Consider the following 26,106-nt stretch of genomic DNA (forward strand, 5'->3'; position numbering starts at 1 on the left):
TCACATCCGGTATTCTCGCCAGAACTCGGATTTTTGTCCAAGGAAATAATTTCCAGTGACTCGCCGGGCTTCGTCGGGCCCGAATCGCCTGTGTCAAATGTCATCTTGCCCACGTCCAATAGGCCCATTTCTTTCGTGGCACAGACTAATGGCCGATAACCTTAAGCTGCTGTTGGTACAGAGTAGCATCCCGGCGGATCTGATCAGGATCTGTATGAGAGGATGTGATGAGAGAGGGCCAGTACCTAGTTCTTGGGAGGCGCAGGCCAATGACAGATCGGGTTGAGTTGCTGTTGGTAGCAGCCCCATTATAGCTGACAAGGATTATCAGGCGAGTATTAGAGTATGGCAGAAAACCTGCGGTGTTCTTTCGTTTTTTAATTGAAGAAGAACGTACTCAACGAACTACTGAGAAATCAAGTACGGACACTATTAGATGACAACAGCCTTCCGCTCGCAGCTCAACACATCCGGTCAACTCTTCCACTAACACCAACACCAGTAGGAACACTCCTTCTCAAAAACAGGTACATATACCATGTACCATTTACTCTAAGAAGGCAGTCTTGAAAATTAACGCCAAGAGTAACAACGGTAATGACTGAGACGGAAAGATAGCCTTATGGATGTAAGCGTAATATGGCCGGGCGACTGTAGTGTCACCCATTCGGAAGCTTTACAAGGGCCATGAAGTTGTGGGCTCGTGTCTTGAACCAGGATCCTCAGAAGCAGGCCATAATGAAGGAGTGGCAGGCTGCAGCGCAGCATAAGCTCGGCCACTCCCCTGTACCAAACCCGAGTCCCGAAAGACTCTATGGATTCACAGCCATCTTCCGAAGTCAGCGGAGGAACTGTGCTCCCTATTGTTTACCATCACCATCTTGGTCTGTTAGACTACTAAGGACGTCAAGTTGTGATCTGCTCGTTTCTCGCTATCGACCAACGGCTCGTGTAGGCGATGGAGCCTTCGATTCTGACTACTCATGGCTCGCTGGCAGTTCTGCTAATTCTGCCAGCATATCTCGCGGCACTGGTTCAGGCAGCTTGTGCACCATATCCTGTTCCAATACGACTCGGCAATGTTTCATTGTCAAACGGCCAGGTAGCGAGAGGCTTGGAACTGGCCGTTGGGGAACCCGAGCAAAAATTTGCTTTCATCCCGCAGAGGTAATCAACTTAAACATTTGCTTTCCTCTTCACGGACTCTATGACACATTGCTAACGAACGCTTCGACTCAGTGGTCAGAATGGCACGTTGTTGTACGGCACCAACGGTGTTTGTACTCTTCGCGGCTCTGACAAGTGGCCCAAGGATGGCTGTACTTCCTTTCGAGGGGGTTCTTATGATTCACTCGCGTCCAAGACAAGCAAAGCGACAACACACGATGCTACTCCCGAAGATGACGGATGGCCAGATATCAACCCTGTTGCTGATACGATGAAACTCAATAGCAACCTTACGCTCGACAACTTCGCCATGGGCATAGCGTTGAGCGATTGGGATACCCAAGGCTATAAAGCCATGATGGGACTCGGTCTAGGCTCGAACTCGACTATACTGAGAGTCTTGAAGGAGTCAGGCAAGATTGCCTCGCGAACGTGGAGTCTCTTTTGGGGTCGCGGCTTTGGGATGTCCACTCAGCTGGATGGTCATCTTATATATGGAGGCTACGACCGAGCAAAAGTTTCTGGAAAGCGATATACCCAGCCCCTAACACCCAACATTGCTCAATGCGAGTCACAGCTCGTGGTGACGGTCACGGACCTGACCATGAACTTCGACAATGGTACAGACGTCAGCATTTTCCCGTCAAAGTCGAGCGCCATCTCCACCTGCATCAATCCAACGATTCCGGTAATGATGAGGATGCCTCTGAATCCTTACTTTTCTACCTTCCTCAAATACACGGACAATACCATTGACAACATGACTCGCTCTCTCGGTTATCACTACTGGAACATGAAATACCTTCCCGACCAAAAGCCGTATGTCCCCCATATCCCTGACTTGTTCACAGTCCTCCAAGCGGCTCGGGTCAACTATCCACGCCCACATACTGACAGAACTTGTGCCCATAGATATGACGGTGCCTTGACAATAACGCTCTCATCCGGCCTAAAAATCCGTGTGGACCGTGACAACCTCGTCCTACCACACGTATTACTCGATGAGCAAACGGGAGAGATGCTCGTGAACGCAACAGAAAAGGACATGCTCTTCGACTCAATGCAGCAAGTCAACGAAAACGACATGGCACAGCTCGGCTGGCAGTTCCTTTCCGCCGCCTACCTACAAGTCAACCACGACACGTCCGAGTTCTCGCTCTGGCAGGCAAACCCCACGTGGAACCAAGACATCGTGGCCCTAGACTCCGGCAACAACGACGTCGTCAACTTCTGTTCTTCCCAGTCCAACGACGGCAATAAGACCGTGAACGGCGGTGGGGACGCGGGCGGCAGCGGTAACGACTCGTCGGCAAGCCCAAGCTTCTCCGGCCTCTCACGCGGGGCTATCGCCGGAATTGCCGTTGGCGGAACCGCAGCTATAGCTATCATCGTCGGAGCTGTGCTATGGTTTCTCAAGCGAAAGAGGTCGAGGGCCCCTTCATTACCCTCGCCGGGCATCGTGCAGAACACAGCGTGGACGCCAGTGCCTCCAGGCCAGGATCTCCCTCCTAAGACACCACCGACGTGCGAACTGGACAATGGGGACACTCGAACCATGCGGCGGTACGAGATGGCGGGTTAAATATTAATGATAGGCCGACGCAGTCGTGCCAGAAATAATCTTACATGTTGATGACGTTTGAGAGGATGCTTTCTTCTATGGATATAGAGCCTGTTTTGTATTATACCTTACTATCACTCTGTATTCTCTTATACTCTAGCTTACCTCTTTAACAGAGCCAAGCCAGCAATTTATTATCTGCGACAACCAGCGAATATATGGTGCTCTACGGTGCGCCTTTATCTTTTTGGTGCTTCCGTTTTGAAGATATCGATGGCTTTCGATGTTGGTTTTGTGGAACGCGCACGGTCTCTGTGAGCGGTGTGTTGACCCCGCGACCATGTCTTAGTGGTTATGCCTGGCATTTGTAATCCAGCTGAAAGATGGATGTGAAGAAGTCAAGAAACTGAGACAGCTCGCAGGGATTCGGAAGAGAGGTAAGTTGACGTCTGGATCGGATTGGGTGTATTCTCTTCTTGCAAGACGGCCCGCGAGCTCTTCCGATACGGAGATTACGATGACCATCCACGGCGAACTTGCGATTTGTCATCGATCTTCAGAAACCCCTCTTAATTACTTTGTAAGCAAGAATGACATACAGCTTATCAAATGCAGCTGAACGATGTAAGTTCTATCCCCGGAACCATTTCGTCCGTCCGTGTACTGAGTTTCAGTGAATGCGGGGTCCGTGGTAGGCAGATCGTAGCATCGGAAACAGTTTCCAAGTTGGGTGCAAGTTGACCGCATCTCTAAGGGTTTCCTACGATGTGTTCATTAAAGAGCTCGCCGAAATCCCTCTTACCACCACTTTAAAGATAACTGATCAGATTCGCTGGACATAAACGACTGAGACTCGGGATTTCAGCAAACATCAATAACTGTTCAGTTGACTCTATCCGTTTAGCACTGGATCCAATCCAGTTGACAACCATCCCGACAAATCTCCACAAAAAGCCGCACCAACCAGACCAAAATGGCATCTGAGAAGCTTCAACCGATCAGGGTCTGGACGTCCAAGAACGGCCCGAACCCATGGAAAGTCCACTTCGTCCTCGAGGAGCTCGGGATCTCCTACGAAGAAAAGTACATCGACTTCCCCGACATGAAGAAGCCGCCCTTTGAAAAGATCAACATCAACGGGCGCGTGCCCGCCATCGAGGACGACAACACCGGCATCACGCTGTGGGAGTCGGGCGCCATCCTCGAGTACCTAGTCGAGACGTACGACAAGGAGAAGAGGTCAATCAGCTTCGAGCCGGGCACGGCCGACTACTTCCACGCCAAACAGTGGCTGCACTTTCAAATGTCCGGTCAGGGCCCGTACTTTGGCCAAGCCATCTGGTTCCACCGGTACCACTCCGAAGACGTGCAGAGCGCCAAGGACCGGTACATCAAGGAGATTCGGAGGGTTTCCTGGGTCCTGGACCGGGCGCTCGAGGGACGCGAGTTCTTGGTGGGCGACAAGTGCTCCTATGCGGATATTGCCTTTATCCCCTGGTTCAATGTTGCATTCTACCCGTGGTATGACTTGAAGGTTTCTGGTGCTTTTGCGGATCAGATCGATTTTGCAAAGGAGTTCCCGAACACGGCCGCCTGGATGGACAGGCTCAGAGCTAGGCCTATCATTGCGGAGACCTTGAAGAAGAGGGCTGCCACTTTGTAGAAGGAAAGGAAAAAAGTATACTAGAAAGCAATCCGTCACAGGAGTTTAATGAGGAAAAGGAAGTCTGTGTTTGAGTCAGCGTGTTCATGAGAAAATACGCTGTGGTGTGCTGCAGATTACGACATAACGACATCTCGGCCCGAGAAACCCCACTCTTTACGGAAGAGCCATCCGGGCCCGCCCCGGGCCGCTTTTTGTCAGCCCAAACCAGACCAAGATCGACCCGGGCGGGCGGATGGGCAGCTCCAAGATCTCCCAGTGACTCCGCTGGGATGCGGGTAAAGCTCGCCCAAGAAGACGGACAGAAGCCCGCTCCATCGCTCTCGCTTCCTTGTGGTGTCGCATGCGATTCTTGTGTCCGCTACGGTGGGAAGGCCAGAGCACACCGGCCGAAAAAAAAGAATGTGTTGATATTGCGCTGCCGTTGTATCCGTATTAGTGAACGCAATTGGATAGAGCATGGGGATGGGCGATCGAAATGCCGCTCGGAGCCGATTGCAGCCTGGTTGTGTATCTTGCTTCGAACTGGTATACTTGCCTGTTTCGGACGAGTGAGAAGAGAAAAGAAACATTGCGTTTTTGGCACATGGCAAATCAGCGTCGATACAAAGTCGATTACCGCTCCGCTCTATACAGTACATTGCAAGTCTCGCGGCTCGCGTCCTCGCGTCAACCAAAATAGTGGAATTTTCCGGGGCAACCTGTGAGCTGCAGCCCAGAAACGCCCTACGAAAACGCATACGCGTATCCAGTCTATGCGAAAGACCGATATCTCCGAGTGCTAGATCTTCTCTTAGCTCGGCCCCAAAGGAACTCAGTGTTATCGACTGGCAAACGCTGCCTCACCGTCACTGATGGAGCTGGCTGTCGTTAGCCTTCTGGAAATAAACCGGGGGCTAGTACGATGCGCAAAGTGGGAGAGAGCCGAAAGAGAGAAAAGGCAACTTCCCTGTAGCGCCCGGTATGAAGTCACGTATCAGTGTTGCTAATCCTCAATGACTCAAATGTTGCAACTAACTCGGTTGTTCCTCCCGCTGTCGTCTGTTACAGTCTCAACTCTAAAGAGACTTCACACCCATATCCGCTGAACCTGATATCCAGGAAGTATGTTCTCTCGGCGCTTCAATCGGTAGACCTGAGGAGAAACCTTTTGTGGAAAAGGATGCAATCTTTTCTACAACGCCGGCGCGCGGGCATTGAAGCCCAAGCACAAATTGACAAAGACATCGGAAAAGCGCAGTCCGCAGCAGCGCCAAGCAGGCCTCTTGATGTAGGCAGGGACCTCGAGAACCACTCTTCTTCGTCACAGGAGGAGGAGAAGCGAGCAAGTCCACTCTTGGAATCACCAGACGACACTACCGCCACCAACCCCGAAAGCAACGAGCTCCACAACCATGAGGGGGAGCACGATGCCTCCGGTACCACCGTCGAACGGAGCCAAACGGCACGGACAGGACACTCCGAAGGCACGGCCCTCGGCCGCGTCCTAACCGGCATCCACGTCCGCGACCGGACCGGCGAAGAGGGTCACGGCGGCCGCGTCTTCGTCGTCGGCTGGGCGGGGCCGGACGACCCCCTCGACCCGCACAACTGGCCCACGGCGAAGCGCATCGGCGTGACGCTCCAAATCTCCCTCATCGCCCTCTTCGTCGGCTCCGCGTCCGGCATCGACGCCACGGTCCTCCCACAGGCCGCCAAGGACCTCGGTGTCAGCCAGGTCGCCGAGTCGCTCGCCACGGGCCTCTACCTCGTCGGCATGGGCCTGGGGTCCCTCATCGCGGGGCCCTTTTCCGAAACATTTGGCCGCAACGCCGTGTACGCGGCCTCCATGGCCGTCTTCATGATCTGGATCATGGCGTCCGGGCTGGCGCCCAACTTTGGCGCGCAAATCGTCTTCCGGCTCCTGGCGGGGTGCTCCGCCTCGACGCCGCTCGTCTGCTCCGGCGGCTCCATCGCAGACATGTACAACCGCCTCGAAAAGACGTGGAGTTTCCCCCTCTACGCGATTACCTGCTTCGGCGGCCCCATGATCGGCGCCGTCATGGGCGCCTACATTGGCCCTTCCGACGCCGTGAGCTGGCGCTGGGTGGAGTGGACGACGCTCATCTCTTCCGGGCTCGTGCTGGTGCTTGTCCTGCTCTTCATGCCCGAGACGTATGGCCCGCTGCTCTTGCAGTGGAAGGCCGCGCACTACCGCCGCATCACGGGCGACGACCGCTTCCGCTCTGAGCACGAGATCGTCGACGCCACGCTCTTCAGCCGTCTCAAGACGAGCATGACGAGGCCGTTCCTCATGCTGACGGAGCCCATCATCATCGCCATGACGCTGTACATTACTGTCGTCTACATAGTCCTCTTCACCTTCCTCGTCGGGTGGCCCTACATCTTTGAGTACACCTACGGCCTCGACCAGGGGCTCGCCAACATCATCTTCATCTCCATGTTCGTCGGCACGCAGGTCAACTTCCTCTTTGTGCCCTTCATCTACGCCAAGACGGCGAAACGAGTCAAAAGTGACGGCGGCAAAGCGAGCTTCAAGCCGGAGATCCGCCTGTGGTACGCCACGTCCGGCGCGGCCGTCTCCGTCCCCATATCGCTCTTCTGGCTCGGCTGGACAAACTTCGCCAGCATCAGCGTCTGGTCCGCCATCTTGGCGGTCGCCGTCTTTGGGTACGGCGTCACCGGCATCTTCATGTGCGTGTACATGTACATAATCGACTCGTACGAGATCTACTCGGCGTCGGCGCTCACGTTCGTCGCCCTCATCAGGTACATGGTTGCGGGAGGCATGACCGTGGTTGGAATACCATTCTTCGAGAAGATGGGAACGCACTATACTCTGACCATTCTCGCCTGTATATCAGCTGTGCTTGCGCCGATCCCCTATGTTTTGTATTACTATGGCCACTGGCTCAGGGCCAAGAGTCGCTTTGCTGTATCAATGTAAAGTAGTATCATACATCTAGACAGCGTCACTTTTCTCTATCATATAGCACATTACACTGCACATACCAAGTATGTCTGTTCATTAATTGAAGGATAATCTTTACCGCCCTCCACTTCACATTCTCTCGAAGTCATCGAGAATGACCAGAAACACCTCGCCATCGCTGCCAACCTCCACCCCCGGCACTTCCCACTATCCAATGTTCCTGAAAGTATCCAATACCCCTTGTCTCAGAGGTTAGAAGGAGGGCATGGAGTCTTTTCAGCAGTTGGGACGGCGAAAATAGTCGAGAGATTCTTTACAAATCAACAACTCTTTATTCTCGAGGGTTTCTCCTATCCTTCCCCCTCCATTCCATGAACGTTTGCCTCCTGAGAGATGTTGCACTTCACACGTTCTGCCTAATTGCTGTGAGTCTTCTCAACTCCACCTAGTCCCTTTCTCTCTCCTCTTTTCCTTCTCGGACCTGCCGCATCGTGTGACATGAGATTGTTTTCTTTTTCCTTCGTAGCAACTCCTTGCCTGCCTCATCACCACCTCCCCTTTCTCCAAACATCATCATCGCCCCCCCCTGCGACGTGACCATCCAACATTGTTGTGTTTTTTGTCAAAGAAGAGGAAGAGAAGATAAAAAGCCCTACACGGAGTAGTTACACAAACAAAGCCATTGAATAGCTTGAAAATAAACGCCAGCCCGTGGGATGATGTTCCTCCCCGGATAACGAGGAGGTTCCCGACCATGCATATAATAATAGTAAAAAAAAAAAAAAGACACAAAACTTTACATCGTGCTGTCGTCGCTTCCGTTGCATTACCATTTCGTATGGGAATTACCATTCCCAAGGAATCAAAATTCAACGCAGCCAACCCCCTTTCGAGTCGTGATCATCATGGGCCCATGCGTCTTTGCCCCCCTCCTTTCTTGAGACACTTGGCGAGCGGAGTGACTACCTGCCTTGGGGTCTCGAACTGGCCATCTCGCCGTGTCGTCCACGGTGCTGCGTCGTGTCGTATGCCTGAAGCACTCTCGATTGACTCTCGTCTGCTTGGGAGAACGCATAGCCGCGCTGCTTACGCATGCGCTGCACTTGTCGCACCTTGCGAATTGCCTTTTGGAATTGCTCCATTCTGGGATGGGTCAGTGGACCATCACTCATAGGGGCTGTGAGTATGAGGAAGAAACATACCTTGGTCTGTAATCTTGGATGTTGTACTTCTGAATTTCCTGAATGTGATGGTATGTCTGCGGCATGTACATGCGCTTGGCAAACTTCCAGGCAAAATCGCGCATCAGACACATAATCGCGAGCGCAAACGTCTGCAACCAGAAGACCGGGCTGCTGTACAGCTTGGGAATAACGCCGTGGTACTCAGCTGAGAAGGGGATCATGGGCGCGACGGTACCGTACAGAGCAATGAAGCCCCACCAGAAAAGCATACTGCCGGGAATGGCCATGACGTGGTACTTGGTCCAGTTGTTCGTGATCAGAGCCGCCTTGCCGAGGACAGTGAGCAGGACCGCAGCGTACATGGCCGTGCCCCAGACCCAGTGACCGGCGATTTGTCCGTCGCCTTGGATGAGTTCACCGTACCAGATGAGCTGGCCAAACACGTAGAGGATGATGGAGTGATACACAGCGTTGGCGACCCACTCGGCAAAGACCTTGATCTTGAAAAACTGATTTTGCTGACCCATGTTGTACAACTGCGGGTAGCGGTCGAGGAGTCTGGCGGAAATGAACTGGTCAAGAATACCCAAGGCGAGAGGAGGGAGGACGGTGTAGAAGACGTTGTAGAAGGAAAGGGTCCAAGACTCGTAGATGACGGCTCCCGAGAAGACGTTTTGGAAGGTGTACTGGTCATATTAGTGATCAGAAGTCCTCGAGTCGACTAACAATAAACTTACCCAAAACTGTGTCATGTACAAGGTGATGTTCTTGTAGAAAGAGAATAGAATGGTCTTGGCAACACGTTGGTAGCTCCAGGCGCCGTGAACGAGGAGTAGCTTTCTGAGGTACCGGAACTGGCCGATGGATACATCAGCGCTTCGGGCGGCCTGAAGACCTTCCATACCGCTGATGCCCACACCGATGTGGGCAGCCTGAATCATTGACACGTCGTTGGCACCGTCACCAATGGCCAGCGAGATGGCATCCTTTTGATACTTCTTGACCAACTTGACAACAAGAGCCTTTTGGAGGGGAGAGACACGGCAGCAGATGACGGCCTTGCACATGATGGCGAGGTCAAGGAATTGCTTCTCTAGATCCTTCTCCAAGGCGTAAGTCAAAGACTTGCCATCGATTACGAGTGCGAGAGTCTCCGTTTCGATCGTTCCGTCTCCCTGAGTGCGAATGGCTTCGAGTTTCTTTTGTATGTTGTCGCGGGTTGCCTCGGTACTTTCTTCATTCACAATTAGGAGCATCATGTCCTCGCTCAGAAGCTTGCAACTCATTCCAATGTTGATGGCGGTCTCCTGGCGATCGCCTGTCAGGACCCACACCTTGATGCTGGCCTGCTGAAGCGTGTGAATGGTCTCGGGGACACCATCCTGGAGGCGATCTTCAATAGCAGTCGCTCCAAGGAGGTAGAAGTCGTGCTCGATGAGTTCTGCTGCCTTGTCCAGCTCGTCGGCACGGTTGCCGCCAACGGTCATACCGGCCTTTTCAAAGACCTGGAACCATTCCTGGAACTCCTGCTCGGGAACTTCACGCATGGCGAGGCAAAGGGTTCGGAGACCTTCCGAGGCGTACTCTTCGAGGTGGCGCAAGGTAGCTTCGACGTGGGGGTTCTGATCGTTCAGGCGTTCGAGGATGACAGTATCGGCACCCTTGCAGTATACGCGGACCTTTCCGTCGGGGCATCGATAAATGGTCGACATGCGCTTTCGGGTAGAGTTGAATTCGCAAACGGCCAGAAGCTCATACTCTAGCTCGCGTCCTCCAGCTTCGATGAAGACAGACCTCGGCTTGCGATCGGTGAAGACGTAGCCGAGCTCAGCCGCGCCCTCGACGAGCGCGCCCTCATCGGGTGAGGCGGCTTGATACTTGATTTTGCCGCCCTTTTCCTCGCTTCTCTCGGGAATGACAGTGTGGCAAGTAGCCAGCAAAGCCAGGAAATGGTCAATCACGGGAGCCGTCTCGTGGCTCTTGAGGTTCTCCGCCAATCTCTTATAATCGTGAATTCCAACCTCGACACCATCCTGAATCGTCGCCCTGAGGTCCTCGGGTACATCTTCGGCATACTGGATTCCGCCAATCGAGGCCTGTTTGAATTCCATCATGTTGCAAGTCAAGGTGCCCGTCTTGTCGGAGAAGACGTACTCAACCATGCCCAATTCCTCAACCAAACTCGATGTTCTGCAGTTTGCCGGGGTGTCCGTTCTGTCGTAGTAGATATCGAGGTCGTCGTTGATGAGAATTCCGTGCCAGTACTTGACCATTTCCAGTGTGACGAACAGGGAGATGGGCACAAGGGAGGAGAACAAAACCCAATATGTGACCATGTCTTTGAAGAACGTCTTGATGATATCGTTTGCAGAACCGGTAGAGTCAAGCATCAGGTACTGGAGAGCTTCGCCCTCAACCTTGCGCTGAACAAGATCGCCCACTGTGCAAATGACGCTAAGCACAAGGAGGATACCGACCAGCACGAGAACAAGAATGTTCAGTTTCTTTTCGACCTTTGTGCGCTTGATGGGTGCGGCCGTGGCGTTACGCATGAGCTTTGTCTCATGTCCAGTGAAAACAACCACACCATGGATCCAGGGCGTATTACGAAGAGTGGCACCTCGAAGGAGAAGCTGCTCGGGGTTGAGGGGCAGTTCTTTTTCACCGCCACCAGCTTGCATCGTCAGAGTGGCCTCATACGTGTACAGACTGCTGTTGGGCTGTTCAGACTTGATTCTTCCTCCGAGCCGACTCAGATCGCTGGAGCTGACCATCGTGCATGTCTCAGGCAATGCCTGCTTGATCTTCAAGTTTGTTTCTCCGTCGAGGTTGGCTGTTTCGATGTAGCAAAGTCCCTCGGGCTCGGAACTGGCAAGCAGGACCAGATCGGCAGGGAAGGGCTCTTCAGATTCGACGCGGATGATGTCTCCGACCGCAACATTGATCCACTTGGACTCCTGGAAGGCGGTTCCGCGTAGGATGCGGGCCTTGGATGTGTTCAACTGGTGGTCGGCTTGCTTTCTTCGGTAGTCCTCCACCAATTCCTTGCCTGCCGAAACCATCATGACGATAAAAAGCGGGATGATGGTAGTGTATCTGTTGGTAGGCGAGAGGTTGGGAATCTGCTGTAGCGCAGCCGTGAATAGGAAGAAGATATTGGCGAACTTTGAAAACTGTTCGAAGAGGAATTTCGGGAGGAAGGTTGCGACGTTGTACTTGGCCGTCGAGATATGGTTGTCGACATACTTGTTCGCTGCGTTCGCGGGCGGGTTGTTGAGATGGATCAATCTCGGACCCAGAGTCGAAGGATCCGGCTTCTTTCCTCCAAACCCAAACTTGAAGTTTCCCATGTCGAACTTCTTGCCCCCCTTGGCTTGCGCATCGATACCAGAGTCGGTCCGTCCGTTGCCGCCGGCTTCCGTCAAGGGCAAGTCCATCTCCGAGTATCCTTGGCCCATCCCCAGCTTATTCTTCATGCGACCAAAGAAGCCTCCACCCAAGCTCAGGACGCTGTTACGGTTCCGAGCGTTGGACCTCGCGGAGGGGTCTCCGACATTGTTTGTACTCGTCGCGGCGCCGCCTTGTTGGTAGTATGATTCGCCTTCGGCCGAGTAGTCGTCAAAGTCGTCGGCATATCGCTGGTAATTGTTTAGTTCTGACGTTTGACTATAGTGTCTCTGCATGTATGGGCCAGAGGATGCGCCGCCAGGGACGCCAGGCGATTGAGGGCCGCCAGGTAACGGTCTCAATGCTGAGGGTTGCTGTGTGTGATTCCCTCCTCCTCCACCACCTCCTCCACCTCCTCCTCCTCCGCCGCCAACAAAGTCATCATACGAAACGGAGGGTCGGCCCTGGGCCTGGTCTTGATCGTGATTGTAGGAGCGTAAAAGGTCGTCGTCGTGCATGTTCGATCGCTGTCCTGCATTGTATGTCGGTTGCTCGTTGTCCAAGTCTAGTAGCAGGTCGTTATTCGAGGGTCCTCCTGGAGGACCACCCGTAGGTCGTCCAGTCATGCCGGAAGGGCTGGTAGCGTTGCTAGGCGATCAAGTTGCAAGTGTCGGAATGGCCAGCATGCGAATTTCGGGGTGATTGGATTACCGTCGTGTTTCCGGACACATGAAGGGAAGAAGCGATGCAGTCGAGAGGGTGTGGTCGCGAAGGCAATTTGGCAGCCTAATGGATGGATGATGGAGATTCGTATCGGCAGCAGCAGCGTAGCTAAAGGCGACGACTACGACGACAACGACAATCGGCAGTGAAAGCGACGCCGCAGCTGGGCGTTTGCTGAGGGTAGCTGATGTGGTGGGAAAAAAAAGAAGTGGCCCAGCAATCCGTATTTGTTGCAGCACAGCCTCCTTCTGGCGCAGGATTAGGATTACACAGTGGTCGGCTTGCGCTACGTCAACGGGCTGAGTGCGCAAGTGTACCGTACTTGGTCGCCGGGTGAAGAAGAGAGTAGTGGCCGAGAGACGGTCCCCGGTGGCAGTGGCTCGAGAGGCAAAGCAACGCAGTCGCTATGATTGGCTTGTAACGGTCGAAGAATTTCACAACAGGCGAGGTCGTCTTGAAGACCGTTGAGAGGCCGAGAAGTAAGGTGATGTGAGGTGTTGTCGGCGGGAAGGGTAGGATCTGCGGAAAGTCGTGTTTGAGGTGTTGGTGGTGCTTGAATGGGGTGAATTGGGGGGGGGGGGGGGGGGGGGGGACTCGGGAGACAGCGCAAGGGAGCCGGCCGGATGAGACTGGAAGCTAAACACGCAGCAGCAAGTAGCAGCAAGGCGTTAGACTGGGCGTAAGGTTGGTAGCGTGGGGTTTTCGGGGGGGGGCGCAGGGCAGCAGCAGTAGCACCAGTGGCAGCAGCAGCATCAAACAGTGCAGATTGGAGACACCAAACCTCAATGAGGTGGACGGGAAGGGGTCGAAAGGGTCTCGTTGGCTTGAACTGCCTTGCTTGCGGTACCTTAGGTACGGAGTATTTGCGTGGTCCTTTGCATCTGGTTCCAGCTGGCATTTCCCTCAGGCAGGCGTGGCAGGTATCCGTACTCTCGTTTCCATCTCCGTGCTTTCCTGGGCCGTTTTGCTGTGAGACTACAACTGGGCAATGGGATTGGGTGGACTTGGTTTTGGGACCGCAGCTCCACCAGAAGGGGGCACGTGTGGGCCTGTTGCTATTCTGAATCCTTGGAAGGCCGTTTAGTTGGCTGGGCCTGGCATTAGCTGCATCTTTTCTTCCTCCACGTCCTGATCCTCTCTGCTCTCTTCGTACCGGATGCGAGACCACAAGCTGACAGCGACAGCGAGAAGTTTAAAGAGCTGCGTCAACCTCCAGCCACACCAACCCACGACGACAGGGCGAAGCTGGTGGATGTCGGCAGGAATGCCCGCCACGCCACTCTCAGTCAGTCAGCCTGCACTGCTGCAGCCTGTCTGCGTTTTCCCCTCAACGCTAGACACTGTCGCCAATCGAACGCTCAATCGAGACGTAAGGGGCGGACGGACGTCTCGCACGGAATCTCGGGACCCCGTCACATTTAGCCTCCTCTGACACGAGCCAACCTCAGAGTCCGCTTCTGCTCAATGCTCGTACGGATAGGCAAGTCATAGGGCACAGAGTATGCCCGCTCAGACCCCAGTAGCTCCAACGACCGCCTAGCCGACGCCAGGACCAGCGTGTAAAACGGCCAATACGGAGTACACCAAGACCTACGGCTACAGATACACGAGGACAGATGATGGACAATGGAGACGGAGGAGCAATGCCCAGGCTGTTCAGCAAGGTTTGATCAGGGTAGGACTTAAGCATCATCTCCCGTGCCATCATTACAGAACCTGTTTCTCTTGGCCATTCACTTCTTTTGAGTCGTTTCCGCCCCGATGATCTGTGATTACCTGTGGAGTACGGATATGCTACTCTCGCTCATCCCAAGTGAACAGACGAAATTTGACCCAACCACGGCAAATTCTTTCACCCCAGTAACCCCCGGCATTCTCCAAGATGCTGAAGAACTTGATCAAAGAAAGACCCATTTTCAATTCCAAAAGTGGCTGGGGTCCCCGTATGCGTATAGCGAGGAAACAATTCGACAACAAAGTGACCCCCCTATTGTGGCTACCGCGTGTGCTGGGCCAACGGTCCCAGAGCCTACACTAGAGGTCCAGACAATCAGAACGTCCAATGTCGTCCACGCGTTCCCCGGGGCAGACATTCCAATCCCAGCCCGGCCGGTGCTGGACCCACCCGAATATCGACGGACCCACTCGGGGAAACTTCAGTTTTCAGCACGGACCAGCGTCTCGCTGCCCTGCGACGTTGCGTCACTTTCAGCTCTGTTCCAGCCACATCTGTTATCATATCTTACCTCAGCCTTATCACTTGCAACCCCAGCCACTCGTCCCTCTCTGCCATCCAGTCCCTCGACCATCACAACCAACGCAGCCTTTCACGATTGCGACTCCAATCACTACTGACAACAACAACAACCCTCCACCGAATCCAAACCCATCCCCGAAATGGTCTGCACAAAGTGCCAAAAGCTCGGCAAGGGCTCCACGACCCTCGTGACGCCCTCCGTCAAGAAGAAGAGCGAAATCTACCACGGTTCCTCCTCTTCGTCTTCGTCGTCCTCCGCCACAAAGTCCGCAACGCTGGGCACGACCGGCATCGGCAAGAGCAAGCTCCTCTCCAAGGCCGCCAAGAACCCCTACGCTCAGTATTCGAGCGCCTGCTCAAAGTGCAAGACAAAGGTCTCCCAGGGTCACTCCCTCTGCCAGTCGTGCGCCTACCGAGCCGACTCGTGCGCATCGTGCGGCAAGCCGAACAAGAAGGCCAAGGGCGCTGCCCCGTCGATTGCGGGACAGAAGTTTACGTTGAAGTGAGAGGGCGTGGTAGATGATGGACGAAACGGAACAATGGTTACATCATAACATACCAACGTCGTCGAAATACTTCACACGATGCCTTCACGACGCGCACCTTAGATGCGACCAGAAGCTGGGAGTCGATCAGCTCGCAGGGAACCATGAACTGCAACGACGAGGCATTGCCCGGCGATTTAGACTCTGCGCCTCCAAGCAGCTCACTAACACACGATACACGGCTCAATACACGCCAGGTCAGAGACGGGATGCAACAGGCGGCAGGCCTTCATTACCAGTCCAGTAGTAGGCAAGAATCAGGCGCGAATCACGGGGGTCAAGCAAGACATGTCATCTCACGACATCTGACATCACTGCTTCATCCCAAGCAAGGCCACAACGGTGCGAGGTACAGATAGTCATAACTCCAAAGAAAGACCTCAAGGATCAATCAACGCACAAGCTTTGCTTGGTCAAGATTCTGGAATCCATTCTACATTGGCCGTTCACTAATCGTGCCCGAAACCGTGGTTCATCCCTGCCTGTCATACATATAAACGTTAACGTCAAATCCAACCTCGCGCGGCCCTTCCTTCAAGAACCGCATTTCTTCTTTGCTTTTTTTTTCTTCGTCCCCCTCAGAAAACTACTCACAACGACGCCGTCGGCTTCTTGTCGACCTTGCTCTCGATCCACGCCTTGATCTGCCTATTCACCTCCTCAGGCGCCTCCCACAACGCCCAGTGCGTCGCCGTCACCTCGCCCCTCGACAGGTCCTCAAAGTGCTTGTCCATGCCCGCCGCCATGGCCGGCGGTAGCGCCGCGTCCTTTGTCGCCGAGATGAAGAGACTGGGCGGCGTCACCTTGTACGCCTCGCCGCTCTTCTCCGCCGCCTCCGCGAGCGGCAGCTCCTCGTCGTGGTCGATCTTGCGCGTGCGGTACCAGTTGGTCGGCCCGCGCATGCCCGACTTGCTGAAGTTCTCGGTGTAGTACGCAATCTCCTCCTCGGACAGCAGCGGCGTGGGGCCAATCTTGCCGATATTCTCCCAGATGATGCCCCGCTCCGTGTTAAAGACGAGCTCGCCCGCGGGGCCCTTGCCGCCGTAGATCCCTTGCAAGAACTGCCGAATGTCCTCGGGCTTGGTGAGCTTCTCGGGCACCTCCTCGCTGCGCAGCTGGAGCTGGTACTTGAAGTTGGTCAGGCGGCCCGCGGCGATGACGTCGGCGAGGTCGAACCAGGCCGTCGTGGGTGCGATGTAGGGCGTGCAGACGCTGAAAACGCCCTTGATCAGGGACGGGTGCCACATGGCGAGCCGCCAGACGAGCGCTCCGCCCCAGTCGTGGCCGCCGAGGATGATTTGCTCGCCCGGGATGATGCTGTCGCAGAGCGCCTTGATGTCGTCCGACATGCTCTTGATGGAAAAGGCCTCGAGCTCGGCCGGAGAGGCCGTCTGGCCGTAGCCCAGCGCGTCCGGGACGATGACCTGGTAGCCCTGGGCGAGGAACATGGGGATCTGGTAGCGCCAGCCGAGCGAGATGTCGGGGAAGCCGTGGATGAGGACGACGGAGCCCTTGGGGGCCGCGTCGCCTTCGGGCTTGCTGTAGAGGTAGGAGTAGGTCTTGCCCCTGACCTCAGCCTGCTTGCGCTCGACGCGCGGGTCGTTGGGGGCGATCTTGTCGACGGCCATCGTGACGTGTGGGTGTGTCAGTGTCCGTATATCAGTATGCGAGGTTTCCGTCTGGAGTGAAAGCTGTTAGAGGCTGTGGCGAAGGATGGGGGGAAGAAAGAAGAAGCAGGAGGGACAGCTAGCAGATGGCGGGGTCCGCGGGACCCTTATACTCACGTTGGCTCTCGACGTCTGCCAAGGAAGGGACCCTTGCTACAACAGCTCCGGGACCGATTGTAAGCTCCCTCACAAAGCTATTGCGGGGAATAATGCAAGATAAGGTGTGTGTGTGTGTGCAGCTTCACCGACAACTGTACTACGAGATTGTCGAAAAGACAAAACTACTTATACCATTCAAGGTATCGCCGAGTCTCCGAGTTATGGAGCTAAATATCGCACTTTGAAACTCACCCGGTTGCTTAGAAAGCTATAGAAACTGACCACCCAAGAAAGAGTAAGAGAAAAACATACGAGCGGTGTACTTTGAGCCTCGGCATAGAACGTCCCATCATTTTCGGGTCTCTCCCCAATGGTTTTTGCCCACTGAATATCATCGACTTGTTGGCGCCCACGCAACCAAGCTCTGGGTCCAGCGTATGGGGAGGAGTGCAAGGTGAGGGGTGCAAGGTGAGGGGTGCAAGGTGAGGGGCACGGCTTTGAGTTGACAGGGGACCTGACGTGCGGCGAGCGGCGGCATTGGCGAACGGCATGGCCGGGCATCCACCCGCGCGGGGGCATCGCCTTTGCTGTCCATCGGAGTCCCTTGATGGAATCTTCCTAGCGGGCCCCGTCCGTGCTGTTGCGATGCCTCGGTCCAGGGACAACTTAGAGACAAGGGGACTCGCCATTGTCGGACGGTACTCGAAACGGAGGTTGATCAATGTTATGTTCTCCAACAATTGGTTCAGAGTCGGAGATCGCATTCTCCTCACCCGAAAAGCGTAAACTGCCAGTCACCCAGTCTAGACTCTAGACGAGGGGCTAACAATTCTTCAACGGCAAGGAACAGCTGTTCTGGACTACGAGGTCCCACCGGGCTAAAGCAGGAGAACGTCACTGGTCTTATGCTTGAGTCAGAGAATATGGCTCGACGTAGTAAGCCCAACGAGTCGGCGAACAAAGTTGGTCTGAATCCCGTTTCTGGAACCAAGCTTCTCCTTTTTTTCAATATCACCATGGTCACCTTTCCCAAGTTAATGCCGCTTTGAATTCCGATTGGTATCATAAACCCCCCAACTCCGCCTTCCAACTCGCGCTCAAAGCCAGACAAAATAGCAGACCTCCCATATCGCCGAATATTATGATGATCACATAAAGTACGGCAGTAATGGCGTCTTCTGCAATAAAACGCCGGGAAACAAAAGAGGAAAAAACACCACGCGTTTTTGTCAGGCATTAGTAAATAACCATATCCTCGTCATTTTCCACGACATCACCAGGTTCGTCGTGTGCCTCCCGCTCATGTTTGTCTCTGTCGGGAGACGCAACGGTGTGGTCAGCAGCTGCGGGAGCATCAGCAGGAGCCTCTGACGGTGCTTCTGCTAGTTGTTCTTCTATGACCATGGGCACAGGCTCCTCCTGGGCCATCGTCGGCGGTCTCGCGCGACCGTGGCGTCTCTCGTGTTCTTCTTTCCGATATTTGAACGATTCAAGTTCTCTCGCGATGGTGTCCTTGGCGTCTTGCACCTGGTCGTCAATCTCGTCTTCTTGTTCTTTGGTAAGCTTCCACGGTCGATAGTACTGCAACACGTCAGCTTATGGCTTCCCCCTTGCACAACATGCACCACGCACAATTGATGGTCCTGCTTTCGTCCTGAGGGATTGTGCCTTTGCGAGCATGTTGGTATGTCGGCTTTTCATCTGCGGTAAATCACGACTTGTAAGCACTGGGATGAGGCCCGCAAGGGAGAGGAGGGGAGAGGGACAAGCACGTACGACTTTCTCGTCAAACAAGATTTGCTCCTTCCACCGCGCCTCGGTGATCCGCGCGAGCTTCTCCGTCCGCCTCTTTTCGTCTTCTGCCCTCTGCTTTTGCGCCTTCTCCTGCTGTCGCTGCTCAATCTCCCTCCTCTTCTTGTGCTGCGAGCTAGAGTTGGTCTGGCTGAGGGTGCTAAGGAGACCTCCGAATAACCGCTTGCCCCGCTTCTTCTCTTCATCCCTTGACAGAGGCGCTCGTCGAGCGGTGCTAGCTTGGGAATCTTCGTCGCGCGGCCTCGAGTCCTGTGTCGAATCTTGTGCGAGCGGATCGCCGTGGTCGCCATCATCGAATTTTCCTCTTTTTGATGGTTCTTCCGCTCCATCAAGGGAGTCTATCGACGCTTTCCGCTTTTGTGTAACCTCCATCTCAGAGCTCGCGGGTTCGGGGTTGATGGTGTCGGCAGGTGCCCTGCAATCTGTAAGCTTCTCTCGCTCGGTCCGAAGGGAGCCATTCTTGCTGTACTCCGTAACTGTGGCCATAATGAAATCGCTTCCCAACCGTCGTGATCGGTATCTACTCGGCAGCAATGTCAAAGAAAGCAAAAAGCGAAGGAATATGGTGTGCACAAGAAGAATCGAATGCGCCTCATTCCCATGATAGATATTCTGGAGCTTGAGAGCTCCAACCCCGAGCTCCAAGGCTGAGGTTTGTCAGCGGGGTCCAGCCACTCGGAGGGACGAACCCACAGACTACCCCACTTCGGCCGGATCAGACAAGGGTCCGTACCAATGACCGACAGAGAAGCGCGAGGAAGAAGTGGCGAGGCTGACAGGCGCGAACGTCTTTTCTCCAGGTTCCTGGTGAAGAGAGGATACGATAAGCTGCGACTTGCGACCATCACCTCCCGCGCCCCGCAAAACAACCTCAACCAAACCTCACATTTCAGAGGCGCTCTTCTAATAGATCGCCCATCATGTCGCGCCATCATCCGTAAGTCTATCCCCATTCAGACCCCTAAAAACTCTCGCACACACAAGCTAACACATACGCCCAGCGATCTCGTAATGTGCCGCAAGCAAGCCGGCATCGCCATCGGCCGCCTCTGCGACAAGTGCGACGGCAAATGCCCCGTCTGCGACTCCTACGTCCGCCCCACGACCCTCGTCCGCATCTGCGACGAGTGCTCGTTCGGAAACTACCAAAACAAGTGCGTCGTCTGCGGCGGCGAGGGCATCTCGGACGCCTTTTACTGCTTCGAGTGCACGCGCCTCGAAAAGGACCGCGACGGGTGCCCCAAGATTATAAATCTCGGCAGCTCCAGGACCGACCTGTTCTACCAGAAGAAAACCAATCGGACGGCGACGTACTAGCCCCTGCGTCGCCCGGGATATGGGCAAACTGGTGTGTTGTTTGTAACTGCGAGGAGAGCAGAGGAGGAAGGGAGTGCAAAGTATCGCGGGAAACAGGTATCGCATTGCCTGCGGCGTTTGGGGTGTCTTGGTTCACAGATATGGGACAAGGGTTTTGCGGCATAATTGACGACAAGTCAGACATGATAATCTTCTTCAAGAGTAGCATGAAACGGTTTCACCAAACAAAAGAAATGGTTCATTTTTCATCAAATATCAAAAAGAATGGCCAAACAATTAGGCCCATGTTCATCCAAGTTCGTATAGTACAGTGAGGTCAAAGCTAGCCAAGTACCCGCGTCGTAATCATATGTAGCTAACCTTGACTCCCATTCCCGCGGTCGCCTTGACCTTGTTCCAACCATTACCAAGCACACGCTGTATCCGTTCGCGGACATTCTTCTGCCCAAACATGACGACCAACCCCAAAATAAAGGCCACGAGCCGCATCAGCAGCATCGGGTTTGTCTTAAATGATGCTCCCAGCTGGTCAATCACCTCGCGCATCCGAGAGATGACCATTGACGCCCTCGTTCCAAAGGTCGGCGGAGCTGAGGGTTCGCCTTTTGCCCGGGAGACGGGCATTTTCGAATTAGAGTTCGACCCTGATGTGTTGGAAACGGCCCTGGCGTGACGTCCCTTGCTTGACCCCGCCTTGCTCGAGCCTGCTTTACTCGGTGTCTTTTCGATGCCGTAGTCTCCCTCGGCGCCTTCTCTCCGTGCCCGCTCTTCCTCTAACCTTCGTCGTTCCCTCTCTTCATTTTCTGCTCTCAGCTTCTTCGCCTCCTCAATATCACGCCGTAGCTGCTCCTCTTGCTCACGTCGCTCTTCCGTCTCTCGCCTCTCGGCTTCTTGCTGTTCCTCCTGCAGGCTTTGTAGAGCTTGCAAAAACGCCTCGCGACGCTCGTCGTCTAGTACCGAGCTGACGCTGATAAACTCTCGGGCATAATCCCATTCATTATTGCGAATAAGTACGTGGAGCGTGTACAGCTCGAGGATCTTGACTCTCGCATTCAGATCTCTCGGTGTATCCGCTCCACTAGTGGCCTTCGCCGGAGACCTATGCCGGTTCAGCCGTGGTGACGGCGATGGCGAGTCGGAAAATCTCTTGGAGAAGTCCAGGTTTGGTGATGTGGCGGCTGCGAGATAGCTCTCGAGCTTCCTTTGGTTCAATTCTTGTGTCCGGGCGTGGGCTAATAAAAGTGTGGCGCTACGTTGTTGTTAGTGTGTGTTTGCAACGAGGAAAAAAACGACGACATAGAGAGCATCTTACAGATTAATGACAACGTCCGAATCGACGTCGCTCTCGACGCCGTGGTATCCGTTGCGTACGACCTCCTCCCAGACGTCTCCTTCCCTGACTTTGGTGCACAGCGATCTCCACTCCTGGCTCCCAAACGCATCCTTTCCTTCGTCCGGCTCCAGTTCGACAATGGCGTTGAGCGTCGTCAGGTACAGGCTCCAGACCTTGATCCTCGTGGATCGCGATGCCCTGGCGACGGGCGCTGGTTCGCCTGCGCCGTTCTCAGACTGTCCCGAGGGCGGGGTGATCAGTGGCAAGATGGTCGATAGTGCCTCGGGTAGACGGCGGGTGAGGAAGAGAGTCGAGGCCTGGCGGTAGGTTTTTGAGATTTGTGAAGTGTGGCGCGCTGAAGTCGATGAGGATAGAGACGAGATGGAGCTCGCGAGCGTATGTGGTGGGAATGTAGCGGTAGTCTCGGAAGAAGCAACCGTGGGACTCAAGGTCGCCGTATAGGAGCCATTGAGGGCCGACATGTTGGCGGGCATTTAGGAGCGGGAAGCAACAGCAGGAAGCAACGGGGTCAATTCGTCGGCATTGAAGAGCCCCAGGTGGAGGGAAATGAGGGAAAAAAGAACGGGGACTATTGTTATGTATCCGACGTGCGGAGAATGGCGGCCATCATACGCGTTCCTGCTCAAATGCCACCTGCGGGTTGTGACGAGAGCCGCGACATGTGGATGTGGTTAGATTCGGGTTCCTGGGCGTTGTGGTGGTGGTGTGTGGTGTGTGTGTGGTAGTGGTGGTGCTGAGTAGCTGGGGGTTGCTGGAGAATGGAGTTGGAGTCTGCTGACAGACAAACATGCCGATTACCGCAGCACCTGCACAGCTGCCCGGGACAGGCACGCACCGGCACGGTTACACTTTTCGGCCATGGCCCAAGTTTAGCCTCGGTTTGTTTCTTAGTGGGTTCCCCCCCAGCTTCTGCGCTGCTGCGTTGTATGCTGCCGCTGGGGGGGGCTGGCCAGCTGACCGCCAGAGCGAGAGGGGAGCGAGAGAGGAGCGAGAGGGGAGCGATAAGCGAGTACCGGTGACGTTGTCGCTGGACAACTCACATGTCAAGTACCTCGTTAGCCTCCACGAGCGCGGTCTTCTCCCGGCGTCCGGCCTTCTTGGACTTCTCATTGGGTGGAGCTTCCTGATCGGAGAGGACGCTGTGCCTGGGTCGGAGAAACAGGGGTTGCCCTCGACGACCGGCCGAGCTTTCATCTCACCTCCCGGAGATCACCAACCATTTAGAGACGATCGGCTCATGCTCGCTGCCGCCTGTCATTTCAAATCTTCGTGTTGTGTTCAACCCGCTAAGTCGGGATTCCCTTCTCAATTACTGTGTTGCTTAGCTGGTTCTATTATGATATGCTATTAATTACCCCTCTCTACTGTCAATCGCAAGTTTGCGGCGTGCGCGAACGCGCTCAGGGTTTAGACTTTTCTTGCCCCCCCCTGTGCTTCCCCAGATTGTTCCGAGGCATCTCGCGGGAGGCAGAACCACCCGGCTCCCGAGGAGAATGTCATCGCCTTCCAGCCCCTGACGCTTACATCGGTGATTTTCCTATTGTGGTCATCGAGAGACCGTCCATCTCTAACGGCTAGCTCCAAAGTGTTATTTTGATGCTCATCTCACGTGGAATTTTCTTCGTTGTGGGGTTCTAGAACAGAACCATCTTATATCCCAGGATTCAGGAATCGCCGAGCCGTTAGAACATACAAGGCTCATATTATAAGCTGATGGAAAGGAGTGACCTTGGAACAACATGTCAAATGCTCTGCCGAATGCCGACGTGGTTTTATTGGGCTTCCGATCAGGTAAGAGGTCACCCCACACAACCGATCACCCAATTTGGCCACTTTTTTTCCTCCTTCAACACCACCACCACTTTCACTAGGTACGTCAAAATCAATCAAAAAAAATCGCAAATATTATACTAAAATTGCCAATAGATTCACTATGGTTAATTATACAGAAGAACAAGTGAAAAACGCGGTTAACGATATCCGCAAGGGCAAGTCGATCCGGAAGGCCTCTACCGACTAGGGAATCCCCTATACGACGCTCTCGGGCCGCATTAACGGCATAACTATACGGCGGAAGTCGAAGGAAGACTACCAGAGGTTAATTAAGTACCAGGAGACCTCCCTAGTACGATAGGTAGTTATCCAAGGAGAATTAGACTCGCCCTAACCTATGCTCAAGTACGAGACTTTGCGATATATATCCTCCGTAGAGGTGGCGATAACCGCCTACTAGGCAGGAAGTGGCTTGAGAGATTCCTACATAGGAATCCCTCGCTAAAGACGCTCAGGGTACGGTCAATGGACTCCAAGTGCGTTAAGTTGGTTACCGTTGAGTCTTTGCAAGCCTTTTGGAAGACTCTAACAATCCCAGAAATCCAGAAGATCCCAATGTCCCTCCGCTAGAATATAGACGAAGCGGGTTTAACGGAAGGGACCAGTAAGAATTATTTAATACTGGGCAAGTCCAATAAGTAAACGATCTATGTCCAGAACCCAGGGGATCGTACTTAGACTACAATACTCGAGTGTATCTCTGCTAGTGGCCGTCACCTTCCACTATTGGTGGTTTTTAAGGGGGAGACGGTCCAGCACCAGTGGTTCCCTAAGGAATTGACGGATTACGCCTCCTGGAGCTTCACATTATCGGCTAATAAATAGGTGGACCTCGAATTCAATTGGCGTGGAATGGCTGTAGAAGGTATTTATACTTGGTACGGTAGAGGAGGCTAAGAGACTGCGCTCCAAGCGGCTCTTGATTATCAAAGGCTATAAAAGTTATAGTTTTAACGACTTTATATGGCAATGTTACTCTTAGGGCATTTAGCTGTATTATTTACTAGCCCATTCTAGCTATATTACGCAGCCCCTATATAGATCTATCTTTTTACTACTTAAGAATATCTACTATAAGCTTACTTATAAATATAGCCTCTAACTTAACTTAGTGCTTATAAGCAAGCAGAACTTCCTATATTATTACTTTTAAGTAACGTACCTGCATAGCGAGCGACGCATCATAGCGAGCGACGCACGTCCTCCCAATTCTACCCTCTTCATCTTTAGGTCACCTTTTCTCCACGTACGAACATGCAATCCTCCTCAATTGAAAGTCGAATTACCCTTGCCCTCCAAGCTATTGAAAAAGACCCGAAAATGTCTATACGAAGAGCTGCCTCTATCTATGAGGTCCCTGAATCAACCCTCCGCCACCGACGCGCTGGACGCGTCGCACGAGGTGAAACACGACCAAATTCGATGAAGATGACTATAACAGAAGAGGAGGTGATTCTTGAACGAGTTATTGACCTAATCGATCGAGGGTTCCCTCCGCGACAAGAAGACGTACGAGAAATGGCCGACCAACTCCTAAACGCACGCGATGGGACGCGTACTGGACCGCGATGGGCAGAGAACTTCGTACGACGCGTCCCTGAATTGAAAATGCGGTTTCAACGTCGAATCGACTATCAGAGGGCCTTAGCTGAGGATCCTACGATTATACAAGGCTGGTTTGCACTTGTGCGAAACACAATTGCAAAGTATGGGATACAGGATAACGATATCTATAATTTTGACGAGACTGGTTTCCTGATGGGAATGCTATCGCACGCAAAGGTTGTTACGACTTCTGACCGTAAGGGAAGGCCTCGTACGAAACAGCCTGGCAATCGAGAATGGGTTTCTGTCATTCAGGGTGTATGTGCGGATGGCTGGGCGCTGCCTCCGTACGTCATCGTAAAGGGCAAATATCACCTCCTCTCGTGGTATATTAATGGCCAATTTCCAGCCACATGGCGTATCCATCCAAGCGAAAATGGATGGACGACAAATGATATTGGCCTAGATTGGCTAAAGCACTTTAATCAGTGTACAAGGACTCGTACGAAGGGCTCTTATCGCCTCTTGATCCTTGATGGCCATAATAGTCATAAATCGACTGACTTTGACGAATACTGCAAGGAACAAAACATTATTGCTCTTTGTATGCCTCCCCATTCATCACACGAGCTTCAGCCTCTTGATGTTGGGTGCTTTAGCCCGTTAAAGTACTCGTACGGCAAGGAAATCGAGAAGATGATGCGGATACAGATTTCCCATATTACAAAGGATGACTTCTTTCCTGCCTTTAAAGCAGCATTCTTTACTTCCATGGGCGAAAATAACGTACGAGCTGGTTTTAGGCAGGCAGGCCTTGTACCTTTTAACCCTGAAGTGGTTATTTCTCGCTTGGATTTCAAGCCAAAGACGCCAACACCATCAAACTCACGGCCAAGCAGCCAAGGCTCCTGGGACCCAAGGACACCAATTACAGCACTAGAGGGCGTACGAAGTGCTACCTCCCTTAAAAGGAAGATCCAAGCACATCAAGGTAGCTCACCAACACCAATGTACGAAGTAATTGACTTCCAGGCCAGAGGTATTAGCAAGTTAGCCCATA

The 26,106-nt window shown here is 53.6% G+C and overlaps 10 protein-coding genes across 10 annotated transcripts; 5 read left to right on the plus strand and 5 right to left on the minus strand.

Moving 5' to 3' along the window:
- Window positions 1-738: 738 nt before the first annotated feature.
- BDP81DRAFT_408716 (aspartic peptidase domain-containing protein) lies at window positions 739-3,026 on the plus strand (the record flags this gene model as incomplete). The annotated part of the gene is made up of 4 exons (XM_060589055.1): window positions 739-838; window positions 1,017-1,167; window positions 1,240-1,986; window positions 2,080-3,026. The coding sequence occupies 4 exons, from the start codon at window positions 739-741 to the stop codon at window positions 2,747-2,749; spliced, it is 1,668 nt and encodes a 555-aa protein (XP_060442234.1). The 3' UTR covers window positions 2,750-3,026.
- A 208-nt stretch (window positions 3,027-3,234) lies between these two features.
- BDP81DRAFT_434165 (putative glutathione S-transferase) lies at window positions 3,235-4,825 on the plus strand. Its single transcript, XM_060590939.1, has one exon. It carries the CDS (start codon window positions 3,702-3,704, stop codon window positions 4,389-4,391), a length of 690 nt encoding a protein of 229 aa, XP_060442235.1. The 5' UTR covers window positions 3,235-3,701; the 3' UTR covers window positions 4,392-4,825.
- A 419-nt stretch (window positions 4,826-5,244) lies between these two features.
- BDP81DRAFT_379900 (major facilitator superfamily transporter) lies at window positions 5,245-7,338 on the plus strand (the record flags this gene model as incomplete). Its single annotated transcript, XM_060586827.1, has 1 exon — window positions 5,245-7,338. Exon 1 carries the CDS (start codon window positions 5,554-5,556, stop codon window positions 7,336-7,338), a length of 1,785 nt encoding a protein of 594 aa, XP_060442236.1. The 5' UTR covers window positions 5,245-5,553.
- A 766-nt stretch (window positions 7,339-8,104) lies between these two features.
- Window positions 8,105-12,711, minus strand: BDP81DRAFT_68984 (phospholipid-translocating P-type ATPase). The gene is made up of 3 exons (XM_060596161.1): window positions 9,245-12,711; window positions 8,526-9,193; window positions 8,105-8,466 (listed from the first exon to the last, which is right to left on the minus strand). Exons 1-3 carry the CDS (start codon window positions 12,518-12,520, stop codon window positions 8,286-8,288), a joined length of 4,125 nt encoding a protein of 1,374 aa, XP_060442237.1. The 5' UTR covers window positions 12,521-12,711; the 3' UTR covers window positions 8,105-8,285.
- A 2,303-nt stretch (window positions 12,712-15,014) lies between these two features.
- Window positions 15,015-15,380, plus strand: BDP81DRAFT_452214 (cript family protein; the record flags this gene model as incomplete). Its single annotated transcript, XM_060592722.1, has 1 exon — window positions 15,015-15,380. One exon carries the CDS (start codon window positions 15,015-15,017, stop codon window positions 15,378-15,380), a length of 366 nt encoding a protein of 121 aa, XP_060442238.1.
- A 398-nt stretch (window positions 15,381-15,778) lies between these two features.
- On the minus strand, window positions 15,779-17,229 carry BDP81DRAFT_69008 (Alpha/Beta hydrolase protein). Its single transcript, XM_060596162.1, has 2 exons — window positions 16,014-17,229; window positions 15,779-15,901 (listed from the first exon to the last, which is right to left on the minus strand). The coding sequence occupies exons 1-2, from the start codon at window positions 17,045-17,047 to the stop codon at window positions 15,892-15,894; spliced, it is 1,044 nt and encodes a 347-aa protein (XP_060442239.1). The 5' UTR covers window positions 17,048-17,229; the 3' UTR covers window positions 15,779-15,891.
- A 631-nt stretch (window positions 17,230-17,860) lies between these two features.
- Window positions 17,861-18,772, minus strand: BDP81DRAFT_69019 (uncharacterized protein). Its single transcript, XM_060596163.1, has one exon. The coding sequence runs from the start codon at window positions 18,420-18,422 to the stop codon at window positions 17,955-17,957; it is 468 nt and encodes a 155-aa protein (XP_060442240.1). The 5' UTR covers window positions 18,423-18,772; the 3' UTR covers window positions 17,861-17,954.
- Window positions 18,422-19,483, minus strand: BDP81DRAFT_396999 (pinin/SDK/memA/ protein conserved region-domain-containing protein; the record flags this gene model as incomplete). The annotated part of the gene is made up of 3 exons (XM_060588260.1): window positions 18,422-18,766; window positions 18,818-18,886; window positions 18,962-19,483. The coding sequence occupies 3 exons, from the start codon at window positions 19,481-19,483 to the stop codon at window positions 18,422-18,424; spliced, it is 936 nt and encodes a 311-aa protein (XP_060442241.1).
- Window positions 19,484-19,917: 434 nt separating this feature from the next.
- BDP81DRAFT_452217 (PHF5-like protein) lies at window positions 19,918-20,314 on the plus strand (the record flags this gene model as incomplete). The annotated part of the gene is made up of 2 exons (XM_060592723.1): window positions 19,918-19,934; window positions 19,999-20,314. The coding sequence occupies 2 exons, from the start codon at window positions 19,918-19,920 to the stop codon at window positions 20,312-20,314; spliced, it is 333 nt and encodes a 110-aa protein (XP_060442242.1).
- A 345-nt stretch (window positions 20,315-20,659) lies between these two features.
- On the minus strand, window positions 20,660-22,129 carry BDP81DRAFT_452218 (peroxin 26; the record flags this gene model as incomplete). Its single annotated transcript, XM_060592724.1, has 2 exons — window positions 20,660-21,563; window positions 21,627-22,129. 2 exons carry the CDS (start codon window positions 22,127-22,129, stop codon window positions 20,660-20,662), a joined length of 1,407 nt encoding a protein of 468 aa, XP_060442243.1.
- Between the last annotated feature and the right edge of the window lie 3,977 nt (window positions 22,130-26,106).

The sequence above is a fragment of the Colletotrichum phormii genome (genome assembly GCF_030913505.1).
Source record: "Colletotrichum phormii strain CBS 102054 chromosome Unknown BDP81scaffold_17, whole genome shotgun sequence".
Lineage (NCBI taxonomy): Eukaryota > Fungi > Ascomycota > Sordariomycetes > Glomerellales > Glomerellaceae > Colletotrichum > Colletotrichum phormii.